This window comes from Amphiura filiformis, chromosome 1 (assembly GCF_039555335.1).
Source record: "Amphiura filiformis chromosome 1, Afil_fr2py, whole genome shotgun sequence".
Lineage (NCBI taxonomy): Eukaryota > Metazoa > Echinodermata > Ophiuroidea > Amphilepidida > Amphiuridae > Amphiura > Amphiura filiformis.
In genome coordinates this window covers 30,718,716-30,733,788 of record NC_092628.1, presented here as the reverse complement: position 1 = coordinate 30,733,788, position 15,073 = coordinate 30,718,716, and the positions used below count along the sequence as shown (strand labels likewise).

Here is a 15,073-nt window from a genome sequence, read left to right as displayed (position 1 = left end):
TGAGCACCACCTGACAATTAAATTAAACACTCAAAAACCAAACAGACATACAAACAAGACATGACAAGAGCGGTGGCCGAGAACACGCACACACCCCCACACACACAAGCAAAAATATAAATATATGAGAAAAGAATCATTTATACATTACAGACATTTGATCAATTAACTCATTCAAATCCGAACTCAAGGAACGCCAGTGGAATCGGACAGGTAGGCCATGTACCTCACAAGAAGGCAAATGGCCCCACCTGCGTCAAAAAGCCTTAGCATCCTTAATGAATATACATTGAGTACTATGCGGGGAGATATGTCGTATAGGTCGAATGACCAATGAAACAACCTGACTGACCGCAGATTGCTCGTATTTGTTGCTTCATGCAGATTTCGTGGATATTGAAATAGAAAAATTAATTTTTTTTGTAGGAAGTGATTTTTTTTCGAATTGTAGATGAACCAGTAATAACTTAGAACCATCCCAGGAAAGGCATGATGAAAGGGGCGACAGTGGTCTACATTTCCTTTCACATTTCTCGTTCCTTCAATGTTTAAATGTAAAAGGGCACCCTTTTATAAAGTCAAACTGTTACAAACGTTTGATCTATTTAACAACTGTATTAACATGGAAGGAACAACTAAAGCAGTCTGTACGAATATCAAATACTACATAGATTTTGCGTGGCATTTACCAAGTCACTGAAGTAGGGCAATTATGTCAATAGTATCCGTAGCTTAGCCAACCCTGGATTGGGTATATGACAATATCGAACTGTGGTTACTAACTAAACAGGCATTCCTCTTACCATGCTCTTTACCGAGATGGGCGAGCAAGCTGCCTGATATTTATTTTTCTCCCGGTTCCTTGTGAAACAGACTACGAGTTGACGTCACAAATGACACCACTTTGAGAGTGAAACGTGGTATTTAAGTTCATCTTCAGTTAAATGTCAGCGCACGGGCAGGTTCTTCGTATTGACCTTTTACTGTCTGTTGCCAAATTGAATAATTAGATCAGCTAGTGGAATTGGGGACTGCTTTATTGTTTCCTCATCGCCGAGTTGTAAATCACAAGGGAAACAGTAGTATCAGATATCAGATGGCCACCAATTTTGACGTAATTTCTGTTAGGTTATATAATGACGAGGGGTGGAAAGTGGCTTTCGAACTTACAAATATGTTCTGGGAATAATTACCATAATGAAAGCATGAAGAGCTTTAATATGAGATGCACTTGAACCTTGTCCTTTAATAAGCATTTTTGCAGGATGGACTATCCAGCGTAAGGACTGCTTCAAATTTAAAGAGATAAGGCACAGACCTGTCTGATATTTGCAAATACAGTTAAGAAGGCCCGTCAAAGGAATCAACTTGAGTTGTTTATTCTTTAGAGACTCGAAGACGAGCATATTAAATTGATCAAAAATCGTGGTGAAAATTATTTTCATTTCTAGTATCAAGAACGTACAACACAGTTCCATGAATTAAATGGATAATGTCGATTCAACAACTGAGCGATTGGCCCATTTTACTCGGCACAATCAACAAAGGAATGATTATTATTTCATTATTAAAACCAAAGTTTATACCTAAATTAAAAACACAATAGCCTGAATTGGCCCCCTACAATATACCAGCATCACTATAATGAAAAAAATATACATGGTCATGCTTACTTGTATCAGGGAGCTTGTATTCAATCATGCAACACCGATTTCTGAATTCTAAAATAATTGACAATAGAAATAGTCATTTTTGTCAAATATGCAAATTGACATTCCCGCGCAAAAGCTGGTTTTCTAAAGGTTACCGATAATTGGCTGTGTAATGAGCAAATAGACATGGTTGAAGGAAAATAGGACAGGCTCCGTGATTCTCCTCGTCAACTTCATCGTACGGCATTAAGCGCTTACATGTACAGTTTCGTGCATTTTTTTAAACATTTTTTTTGGTAATTTTACCTTTGAAATATTTTTACTGAACAAGCAATATTTTTAGGCTGCAATTTATCATTTCATCACCGTTAAAATAGCATGTGGGAGTGTAATGTTTGTAATGCAGCATGCAGATAATGATACCCGGTCGATCCTGGAAGTGGAAGTGCCAAATTATGCAACTGTTGCTCGATAAAAGCATAATAATCAATATGATAGGTTCGTTCATGCTGTCGACAATCGCAGTGTATATCGATCTTTAGAAAATGATCACGATACCTTTTAAAGGTGATGCTTTTTCATGTCACATTACTAATAAAAGTAAAACCAATAATAGTTTCTCATTTCAATATAATTATTCCACTTTTAACGATCTTTCTTTTTCTTTTGATATTTTTACAGCGCTGTCCAAGATCGCAGTGTCCTGTTCATGGCAAGCCGGTGTGCCTGTCTGCTGCCGACCAAGCCCACCACTTTCATCGACGGCATCCTCCTCACCCACTGCCCATGACCCCTCCCCCATCGCCAACATCTCCCCTTCCCCCGTCTCCAACGTCCCCTTCCTCGCCTCATGGTCACCATCATCAATGGCCACCCCGTTCTGGGGCTTTCATTGAAAGCGTTCAACAACATTCACCCGGCATATTCTCCGGAACCTTTTCAGGTAAGTTGTTATTTAATTTCCCTATGACACATGCTTCATGAACTTTACCATGTGTTCTCTTATTTTTTCTCTTTTTCAGGTGTGCATAATTATGTCAATGCGTCTGTGAACTTTGTCATTTGCTCAAATATTCATCACAGCCATGCAAATTTGTATAAGATCCACCAAATAGATGTGAAAGTACATTTTGAAGTCACAAATGACTCCACCATACTGCACACCGATTTTGCTAATAATGACGTCATCGAAAAAATTGCTGTTCGTCCATGCGTCAATCTATGATTGCAAACGTTTTAGTACACTCGAATAAACCTGAATGCCAACAGGTTGGGAAATTTAGAGGTCTAATGTCTGAAGTAGATTGAACATTGAACTTTGAAACTAAATCATGGTTTAATTCTAGCACGCCTCAAGTAAGATCCAATAGTCAAAACTGTTCCATATTGAGATGCATTTAGGCCTAAATGATTCCTTGATACAAAGCAGTAAAAAACCACCAGTTGTTCTCTATCTCATGCCCACATTTATGCATGGCAAAGTTAAATAAGTAAAGCATTAAAGCGATTTCCAAATTACTAGTAATCCAAACTAAAGTTAGCCATTGTTATGTCGCCGATTTGCGACTGAACTGATACTTCCTTTCAAATCTAATGTCAATCTTTGGTCTCATTTCCCGTGACCTGTTTCATGGTAATCCGCAGCAATGTTCAACAAAACAATAAAATGGCCATGAACGAGACATGACATTTATTATGCAAATCTGTATTATTGATAACCCTACTTCAAAACAAATATGGAAATAAAACCGCTTGTATCACGATGATGAAATCATATCTTTGTAGAATTGTAGTGAAGTAGGTAATGATAATAAATAACAACAGCAACAACACTAATAATAATAATAATAATAATAATAATAATAATAATAATAATAATAATAATAATAAAAAAAAAAAAATTATAAGTGTTATAATAATTATAATGATAAAAATTATAATACAGGGCCTAATAATAATAATAATAAATGTGATAATAATAATAATTATAATACTTATAATAATAATAATTATTATAATATAATAATAATAATAATAAATGTGATTAAATAATGATAATACTAATAAGAATGATGATAATAATAATAATAATACTAACACTAATAATGATGATAAATGATAATAATAATGATGATCATAATAATAATAATAAATAATAATAGTATGTATTTTAACACCACAAAATTGTAACCAACTGATACAAATTAGTAGGTAATATAAAGGGAAGATATATTGACACCAAGAAGCTTGATGATCTACATGGTGTTTCTGACCATCTTCTGGGCCTTTCTGACGATCGACGGGGTGTTTCTGACGATGTGGTGGTGTGCGCGTGTGTACTGTATACCAGTTAATCATCCGCCGTGCACATACATCTTCGATGATTTACTAAACCCCATACTCTGGATATTATACCTTGAAAGTAAGCAAAGGAACCCAAAATATCTCCGGTACCCCCCCCGAACACCCTGTATTATCTAAGGCCAAGTAAAAATAAAACATGTTTCACGTCCGGGTTTTCGAAAAAAAAGGAGGAAGAGGGGCTTTTGTTTTCTATTTTTATCGCAAAATTGGTGTAAATACCCATACTTAGAGCTGTTTTAGCGTACATACAATAATGCCTGGAAAAAGGAGGAGGCCCTTTTTTATTTGTTGTTCTGAGAGTTACACCCCCTCTAATGATCACAAAACCATCCTAAAGTGTTTCTTGTATCTTAACAAGGCTATAGAATGCATCCCAACTTCCTAGACATATTTTTTGAAAAGTTATAACTGATAAAAAATAAAAATATATTTGAAGAAACCTCAAAAAAGGAAGCGGGAGGGGCGTGAAACATGTTTATTTTTTTATTTGGCCTAATGCTTTGCTAAACCCACTAGGCCTCTGCAAATTTCAAACTGCAGTTGAAGTATATACATCTGGTTCTCATTAGCTTTCAAAGTAGTTGAAAGTACATCACATCATGACGGTTTACACACTAAATGTGTTCATTTTAATACGTGATGAGGATCTTGCAAATTTATGATGACCCTTGTTGAACTTAATGACCTCTTTTTTTTGTCACATGGCGCAGTTGTGGATGACGTCATATGGCAGGATGCTGCAGATTCCCGATCAAGCCGTCCTTGTCCCATGTTCCAAGTTGCTGTTTGCATTATGATGGACCTATAATCTTTGCCATTCAATGTTCTGATATAGATTATAGATATGCAATGTAAATATTGCTAAATTCGAATTCTAGTCGAACTTCTCAATCATTCTTGAAGCAACTCTTGCAGTCTAACCAAAATCTTACGTAATGTGGGAGTGAAATTGCTATTTATAGGTTTACACGACATATTTAACACTGATGAGTGTGTTTAAGGAGCAAAACAAGTTTATTTCAAGTATTTATGAAGAGATTATCGAGGGTTTGTTATAATCTTATCTAGCAATATAAACAAAAACTCTCCGAGTAGCCGATAATATTTCAATAATTTTATTCCCCCATAAAAATGTACTTCAGAAAACAAAACTCAATTATTTAAATACGCCTTTTATTTGAAAACCTTCGCACATGTTATTATAAAAAGTTTGTAAAAATGTGCTCTCGAGTTTTGCAGGTCGCCGTGGGTAGGAGGTTATGGTAATGATATGTAATAATATGTAATAATAATAATATGTAGTGAAAAAGAAAATCATAAGCTTTTGCTAACAAATAGCTAATTACAACATCAACTCGAATGTATTAGTGGGAAAAATAAAGGAAATGGCAACCTACTATATAACTGCCAACCCTCCTGGCAAACAGATGTCATATCCATAATAACTCTATGTGGACTGTTGCAGACGCCAATCGACTACCTTTAAAATCTCTCAAAATACAAATGAAATTGTCTAGAAAAAAACCCTAAATGTAATCCTCCTTATAAGGATAGATTCTTCTTGTTTTAGTTCAGCAAGCCTTTGGCTGTGTATCATACCTAGGAAATAATAACAGGGATTGCTTATATTCAAGTCTCACGCAGTCGTGAGGAAAGGATGTAAAATGGCCCCAGTATCATAACAATGTCGAGGTAATTAGGAGAGACAGAGTATTACAAAAGCAATCCTGGCATAGCTCTAACCTTTTCAAGTTGGAAGTTGACAATTCCTGCTGCTGCATATTTTCATGTAGGATGTAATTTCATAATATCAAGTTCCAGCTTCCTTACGAGCCAGGTGGTTATATATCTCTATACTGATATATATATACAACATATGTAAGCCTCAGTGGCTTGTCATATCAAAGTGACATCATCAGCGTTCGAAATTTTGGTTGTCCGTTCGCCCGGGACAACTAAAAAAGTCTCCGGACAACCAAAAATACTGATTCGGTTGTCCGCCGGACAACCATAAATCTGTAGCCAAAACTCACCTTTGTACAAGTATCTTTTAGCCGATGGTAATATTTAAAATGTGAAACTATTTTTGAATAAAATAAACGTGAATTTAAACGTGGTTCCACAACCCATGAGCTGCGATACTCAACCGCAGCCATTATCTGTTTACTTTATCGAGCCCCTCGATACCGGAAAAAAAGTTTATGCATCGGGGGAAGTTCAGTCCTTTGCGTTCGATTACAAGTCTGGATTTACAAGTTACAACCATAAAATGTGCACCACTTACTGAATAAGCTTAATATAAAATGCATTGCATTATTATCTTGAAATTTTCAGAAGAAATCATGACAAATGTAGTAAAAAACACCCATAATTTGTAGCCTGTATTTTATAAATACCCAACCCTGGCCATGTGCATCGGTAAATGTAAACAGCTGGTTTGGACATTTTGACACACGGTCGGTCGAGGGCTAGCATGGTTCCCGAATCTGTCAAGCTCTTGCAAGAGTAAAATCATGTCTAAGGAAAAACTGGCTATCAGCAAAAACCCAGGCAAAAAATCTGACCTCTGACCGTTGCTAAGTGATTACTGATGATGATATTATTATAAGTTTCAAGACACACGAGGCAATTATAATGTGCATAAAAAATATTCAGATCAGATCAGTTTCAAAACACCCATTGTCTCTTGGGGGATTTCCCTATGAGCTCATGAATAATTAATGAGGTATATTTCAATGGAGATTTTTGCGTACATATTAAAATCTTGACTTCTTGAAAACAATCATGAATTCTGATGGCTTTTAAGCATAAAATACAGCACAAACATGGATTTATAATGATAAATAATTGATGAACATACAACCTGTATTTTCTTGGATATATTTGATATTTTATTAGCAACAAGGTGAGTTGGGGAAAGTGTGAATTTGGCGGCAGTGCATGTTTTTAAACTTGCAACTTTAAGCTTAAAAAGTTCATTAAAATTTCGGACAACCAAAAATATTTTCGGACAACCAAAATTTTTTTGAGGTTGTCCGGCGGACAACCTCAAAAAATTGCTTAATTCGAACACTGGACATCATCACTTTGAGATTTAAACGTAATTAAAGTATTATGTAATTCATATGTTCAGTGTGATCCTGGATCTGGGAACGTTACCACGGAACTTAATTTCTAAATCATTAATTTCTTTGTAGATTTCTGAAGCATTACTAATATGACCCAATTCGAAAGTAAACCGTACTTGATGACCTTTACGTGATCGTTATATGATATATCTTCCTTTTTAATTAGCATGCAGAATTGCATATGCTATTATGCAATAGTAAAAACAACTTGTATTTGGCATTATATCTTACCTTGGTATTGTACTTGCATCTCATTTCAGGCATTCTCGGAACTGCCGTACAGGACCAACAAGGACGACCTCGTCGAGACATCAGCACAATTGCTCACATATTGAACGACTTGTTGCAAGCGGCGCCCTTCTACAAACAACATTTAAGCACAATGTGTTGCCAACATCGAGGTAGTCGTCATCATCGGGATCATGCCAACAGCAAAACCGGTCAATACAGAGTACATCCCGGGAGACCAACATCGGCACAAAGTCATCATCAACATGCATCTAAAGGTATGCAACAAAACAAACAAGTGATATTTAAAAATGACTTCAATGCCCAAAGATACAGTCTACATGTAAATGCCAAAATATGCAGTGGGTGTTGAGCCAATTGGAAGTGAGATAACCGTTTCCCATCAAACAAGTAATAAAACCCGTTAGAATTGAATTTTCATGGACTATATTAAAACTTACCTCAATTTATCTACTGAGAAAGAGGATAAATTGAACAAGGATTTTAGTAAAGAAGGCATAATGATTTAATTTTTCTTATCAGAGACTATAAGTTGATAATTTCACTTTTCTCATCTCACTAGGATCCACAACATGTTCATATACCAGGGCATAGTTCTTTAACCCCAATACATTTGTACATTCACTGAATGACCTTTGAAAATTTGGGAACAAAAACTCATACTCTGCAACTTGAGGTCAAATTTTGCACTCTAATTGTTTAATTGAGGTTATTGAACTGTGCCATTGGGATGAGGCCATTGTGGTCCATAGTGTCTGAAACAATCTGTAAGGACACCTGTTTAAAGGTATGCAGATGCATCGATTGCCAGGTGGTTAATTCCGGGGTTAATCACGTGCTTGCTATGTACAGAATGTTGATCTTACAGATATGCATTTGCCTGAAATATCTTGGCAATCTATTGGACGCACGACATGACATTTTCATTGCCATGATTGTAGACGTCGTGTGAGCAATAACCCCAAATGTTATGGACGTTTGGTGGGTCTTGGCATTTTTTGTGGGTTATCAGAACATATTGAGGAGGCTCAATGTCAGAGCAAGCTCCTTAAGTACATGCAAGAAACACATAAATGCCAACCCCATTTCTAAAATACAGGGGTTTTAAAAGGCGCAGATGTATCGTCAACACCCAAGATGCATCTGCTGTATATAGTTCAGAAATTGTATGAAACATTGCTCATATCATGATCAATGAGCACCATGTGTGATCACAATAATATATATAATTGGGAATTCACCATTTCAATCAATAAGTATAAGGAATTCACATTCAAAACTAGCTCAATTCCGTCTATCCTGCGAACTATTAGTATTCAGTGTATTCAGATCAGATCCAATTATAGATTTAAGATTTGGAAATTGAATAATTATGCCTGTATATGTATGTGTTATCCTTTTTATGACAATTTACCTGTAATATGACGGCGTTCATGTAGACAATTCATTATCATTCAACTATGACATTTCGGCGTGAATTGAGAGCGTTTTATTTGTTTTCCTGTCACCACATATTTGCAATCATTTCCTCTCGAAAATGTCATTGTACCTTGTTTCTAAAGATGAGCAATTTTATTGGTTTCAGTGCTAATCGTCATACATGTTTTCGTATGGCAATCACAATAAACTGAATGTCAGAAATATTATTCTGTAAATGTCAAATCTATTAAAATGCTTCTGATATTCCAAGCGTCAACGAAATGCAGAACTGAGCAAGCAGCTTTATATCAACAATTAAAGGTCTTGTTCTTATTATAACAATAATATATATGAACCATAAATATCGACCTCGCTTGCCAAAATATTTTTTTTTGTTCTAATTGGGGTACCCTAGAAAATAAGTACACAGTAACATACACACGGGGAATCGGCGGAATTTCTGAATATCTCCAATCATTACAATACACCCACATCTATATACATGTTGAAAGCCATTCAATTCAATTCAAGCACAATATGGTTATTTCGTATTTTTGCATACATTTTTCAAATAAAAAGATGTGATTTTTTAAATTAAATTACAAATTGCAAGTGCAAGTATTTTAAAAATGGTGATCAAAATTCCAATTGTTTCCATTCAGAAAGTTAACTTGGAATTCCAGTTTTCACAGTCAGGGCAACATTCTGAAAAATCCCATAAAATGCCCATTACATGTACTGTAGTATGAAGGGGAAAGATACAAAACAAAGACTATCGACAAAGCCTGTACTTTCGTAGATATGTAGATACGTACATGTACGTCAGGTGAATTTCATGCATGACCGGTTCTGCAAGTCATCTAATCGGGTGCACGTCACTGTCGGCAATTAGATTTTCGTGTCTCGTTCAACTGAAAGACCTGAAAGTAGAGAATTGACCCAGAGAACAGAGAAGAATTTGTTAAAATGTACCGGTATCAGTTGTGACGAAACTAGATTCATTATGTGCAAGAGCATGAAACAGTGGGTTGATTTTCTCCTAAAAACTGAATAAAACCAGACGGGGTACATACAGGTTGCCTATATCATTGTATCATTTAGAGTGTAGTCTAGATATACATCAAATATATGGAGAAATCTTTTTGGTAAAATTGAAACTTTAAATTTCAAATTTTGTTTGTGTAATTGCAGATATTCGACGTCAAGACTTGTTCGTGGAAAATGACCACACACGAAGCAAAATGGCTCATCTTCAGACCATGATGCGAGAGAGACAAGCAAGAAGACAGGCCAGGCGAGAGATGCAGGGACCATACATGCCTGTACACCATACCGCAAGTGCCAAGGCAGCAGCCATGAGCATTCCAGAACAGACCGCCGGACCCCGGAACACACTTGATTCGTGCGGAGGGAATACCACAGAGCGCGCAATGTCGGAAAATTGTTATCCGTCTCTGAAACAGGACTTTCTTGCAGTATGAAGAGACAGTTACTAAAAAGATGCCAAGCAAGTTTTGTGATGTCATAATTGGCGTCCATAAACTTGTTATGAGCGTGACGAGCACTTGTAAATCATGATAAACATGCAATACACTGTACTGGCACATTCGCTGGGACCAATGATTGAAGAGAAGTATAGACTGTGATGTCGTCTTGTGCATTGCAGTTAGGCACTGTAACGCCAGCGTAGTAGTTAAGTAAGATGGCCGAACTTTGTTAAAGATAGCGGCCGGGTTGAGGTTGTTTACATACATACATCGTTCATATTCCAGATCACCGTGTAAATTAGGAATTGTCTGTAAGAATTGATCAGGTTTAAATGATGCAATTATTTGTATATTGGTCGTTTATAATCATAAGTTAACTTCGAGAAAGTGTTTAATGCACATTGTATAAAAGAAGAGTCAATAAGCCTACTATAGTTTGGTTGTGGGAAAAGAGTAGTCAAGATCTGCTTTTTAGCGGCGACGGTGATTACAGAGATTTTAACATCATGATAACAATGATACAATAGTAAATTAAGGTACAATCGGTGGATTGTTTTGTCGGGACAAATTCGAAGTAGTGACTGAGGAATCTGGTAAACAGGTTAGGGAAATTCCATTCATCCCGTAAACCATTTTTAGACTAGCAACACCATGTGACGTGCAAAAAGCGCGGGATGGTGGCTAGCCAACATCAGGTACAGATTGTACCGTCTGTCAATAACATCATGGCAGTGTCAATTTTTAAATAAAACGTCTTTTGCTTGATCCTTTTTAGTTTACATTTTGTGTCCGCCTTTTGCTACTTAAAATTTTGCCACTGTGCTACCAATCTTATTATGGAATTTTTGATGTAGATATACTAATTATTTGCTTTATTATATGTCAGTATTACTGAAAGCGCAAATCCCGCCTGCTATTACGGTAGGGTCTGTGGAGGCACCGTTTGATGGTGTGAACGCGCAAGTATCTCTTAGGTATATGTATTAAAAGATTTAAAAAATATATTGTTAACATTCATCTGCCTTATACATATTTAACAGAACAGGGAAAGATATTTTTACGTATATACGTGAGTCGAGTTGAATAGTTACTATAAAACAGTAGAAATATTCTTTTTCTCAGGTTCGTAGGCTTTAGTCAAGTTCTCTCATATCAATCTTTCTCTCTCATCACTCACTCATTGTCTCTTTTGAAGGATTATAGAAAAACATGAGCTGTAATAACTTTGAAGCACGGTGACAACATATAGATACTTTATGGCAACATTCTTCAATAGGTTGGTTCAAGATAGGACAGAATAAATCACGTTTATTCTGTACTGATGATACTATTTGCATAATTATTGCATGTGGAAAGTTTTATCCGACCATAAACCGACCTATTTGGGGAAATATGCCCAACATGATTATGTCCATGTTATAAGTATACACTTTCTATCAGAAAGAACTACCTCCCAAGGAGAGTATCATGCTCTATGTTATATGCGGGTGGTTCAGTATCTGAATTTTGTATATTATAACATAATAGGAAGTATATACATTGAATAATATGTTAGCACTTTAAGAATGCACTTACAACTTACGAATTATCTCTAATATCTGATATAATGACAAATAAATCTTGATGGTAACCATGGAGTATGTGCCGGGAATCGGGCTTATCACATGCTTTACGCATGTGAAAGTGATGTCGGACATCAACAATTCAGAACTATTAATACTTCTAATATTCTAATTCATTCAAAGTTATTCCATACGGTATTTATCGTAAGATTTCGCAGTTGTATGCATAATGTCATTTTCAACCTGTTTAATTAAATTCCATTAAACGTATTGTCATAATTATAACACCAGGTCAATGAATGCCTAGGTAAAAAAACACAACATTTTAATATAGTTATTGTCTTTGAAACACAAAAAAGCAGCAAGTTATAAAGCAAAACCTTCAATATTGTTTGGTCAAATTTATTGCGATTCTTGGTTATTAGTAAGTTGTGATAAGCCTAAAATTGTGTTAAAGCATTCCTTTTATTTAGTCTTAGAAAATAATAGTGATTTTGTATATCAAATGATCGTATAATTACTTGTAATATATGTCGTAAGAGGTATTGATGCTACGAAGCTGGTTTCTTTCGCTTATATATGCATCAGTTATTGAGCAAATACAGTGTGCAGAAATGAACTTCCAAGATATGTATTTTGATAAGAAAAATATTATATTATATACATATATATATATTAAATTGAGATAGGAAATATCTTCCGTTCTTCTCAACATGAACATAGTTTTTGTACATGTATCTTTTTCACGTATATAGTAGAGTGAGGATCACTGTGGTCTTTAAGCACCCGGTGTGATGTAAAGCTCTACATAAAATACACTCTGAAAAACGAGTGATTTGAAATACCTGGTAATGTATATAATATCCTAAATGAAAAGTTGACCAAATTATGGTGTAACTAGAAGACTATTACCTAGAAAAAAATAGGTGGTTATTTACAGCAGACGATGGGGTAAAACCCTTCAACATCTGCAGTAATATAATCGCACTTATGCCATAGTTTCCTTTATACGTACATTTCAATGAGACTAGTCTCTAACGAATGCTTATACAAGCTCTTTATGCTGCATTTGTGCACAGAAGACTAGACTCTAGAAATAATCATGAAACTTTTAACACCCAGAGTCGTAATCACTCTGTCACAGAGAATTAGTTCACTCTTATATTTGATAATTTGTACTACATAAGTATGATAAATAAAATCACGTAAGATATGTACAGTTTTGTGAAAATACTATTGTTAATGAAACATGGATTTAGTTTTTATTGTGTGAACCAATTTAGTTTTTGTTTTCTTTTGTCACAGGTCATAGGTCAAATATAAATTTTGACCAATTATGTTGTATGTGTACGTAATAAAATCACTATAACAAATATATACGGAAACGTGTATACTTGATGAGCGGTGTTGCAACTTGTATAATAGTGTTTTGAGAAAATTTAAATGCACCCGCGATATATTACTGTTTATCGTTTGAATAACATTTGCCGATAATAAAATAAGAAAATCATGCTTGAAAAAGCATATCCTGTAAAATGGAGTCGTCTTTGTGATTATTCAACATCCAAGAAGTTCTTGTTAATTATACATTGATAATATTCAAAAGTGATGAACAGATTTTGGAAAACCTATCGTCACTTTCCAATATTAACAACCCCGTACCTGCATTCACCTTAGCACTGCCAGAAACTGATCTTTAGTTAAGCCACCAGCTGGTAAAACCGTGGAGGTAGAGCGAGCGTCCTTTTGGGGCGCGCCGATGAAGCTATCGGCACACCGTTGTGGTAACATTTTAATTTGGGACCCAGCGAACCAAAAGAGCCCAAAATACGTGTTAAAACATGGACAAGATGTTTAGTATACCTTATGCACGGTTTTGAGCTTATTTTAAGTCACTTTGGCTTACTGGGTCCTCAATCAAAATGTTATATGGTCCCATCGGACCGCGGATAGCTTTATCGGCCCTAAACGGATGCGCCGCCTAAAAGCTATTATTTTTTGTTGAAGAGGGTATGGCACAAGAAGAAGCGATTCAGTTGTCAAGTTCTTTTGAACATCTTCCATCAACCTTCGACTGCTTTCTGCCTTCCATGTTTTTAGTTTGCTTTGATTACTTGTGACCATGACTTCATTTGCACGAGATGAACCTGATAAACATAAACAGTAAAAGGGTGGTTCTGTTAATAAAAACTTAAGATTGTTCTGTGGAAAAGTTGCCTTATTGACCGCCTTTGGGAGCTTTAAGAAACGGGAATAGGCTACCATTTTGACCACTCTGACCATGAAGGTAGTAGAGAAGGAGTGAGCTCGCGTTAAGCTCATTACGTGAATCCTATTGTATACACAATAGAGACAGATATACCTTTGATCTAATGATCATCGCCGATAATTTCTGGAATGACTCCGTCTCATGAGGGGTTCATATTTAGTAACACATACTGCAGTTACTGTCCGTTTTCCTATACACAATACACAGTGCTCTCACCATTGACGCGTGACCCCTACAAATGATGTATGTTGGGAGAATGGACACTTGCCTAGTTAACATCACTGTGTGAAAAATAACCAGCCAATATTTTATTTATTCTCCAAAACTTCTAGCAAATATATTTCTCTAACATGACCTAAAATTACAGCTAGGTTAGATGTTCAGAAATGGTCGTACTTTTGTAAAATATGAGTGAGGGCAAGGCATAGCTAGCCAACTCCCCGTGTTATTTGAATGGAGATTTGACCGAAAATATTGGTATCGGACCGCTCACTTCTGAAGGATGCCACAAAAAACCGGTAAAAGCTACATTTAAATTATTCTAAATAGGTTCTAGAAAATAAAGTTTTGTAACATGTCCTAAATTTTAGCTAATTTAGGTGTTTGGAGAGGTCGTACTTTTGTGTTTTAGGAAGGACATGTAAACGACAGATAACACCAAAAATATGAAGAAATTATTTCTAAACCGTGTTAAGTCAAAAATCATTATGTTGCTCATTTTCAAGAATGCTGGTTTACAAAAAGCACGACATTGTCTGATTTCGTGAACAAAGCCACACATAACATTGTTTCCTTTCGTTTCCTTTATAATCGGTTACCCAACTGAAGCTATGAATACCATCTTTATTGCGATATCGCACATGAAAACAGTCACTTGTGCACAACCAGAGAAGATCCGATTTAATCAGTTGAGCTGTTTCAATGAGTGTTATCTTGGTTTAAT

General features: G+C 35.7%; 1 protein-coding gene across 1 annotated transcript in view; it reads left to right on the top strand.

The window, feature by feature from the left end:
* Positions 1-13,397, top strand: part of LOC140142906 (midnolin-A-like) — a gene marked incomplete in the record, with an annotated part of 82,653 nt that extends 69,256 nt beyond the window's left edge. The window contains 3 exon segments of the mRNA XM_072164965.1: positions 2,334-2,595; positions 7,405-7,650; positions 10,004-13,397. Of these exon segments, the coding sequence (XP_072021066.1) occupies positions 2,334-2,595; positions 7,405-7,650; positions 10,004-10,293 (798 nt within the window).
* Between the last annotated feature and the right edge of the window lie 1,676 nt (positions 13,398-15,073).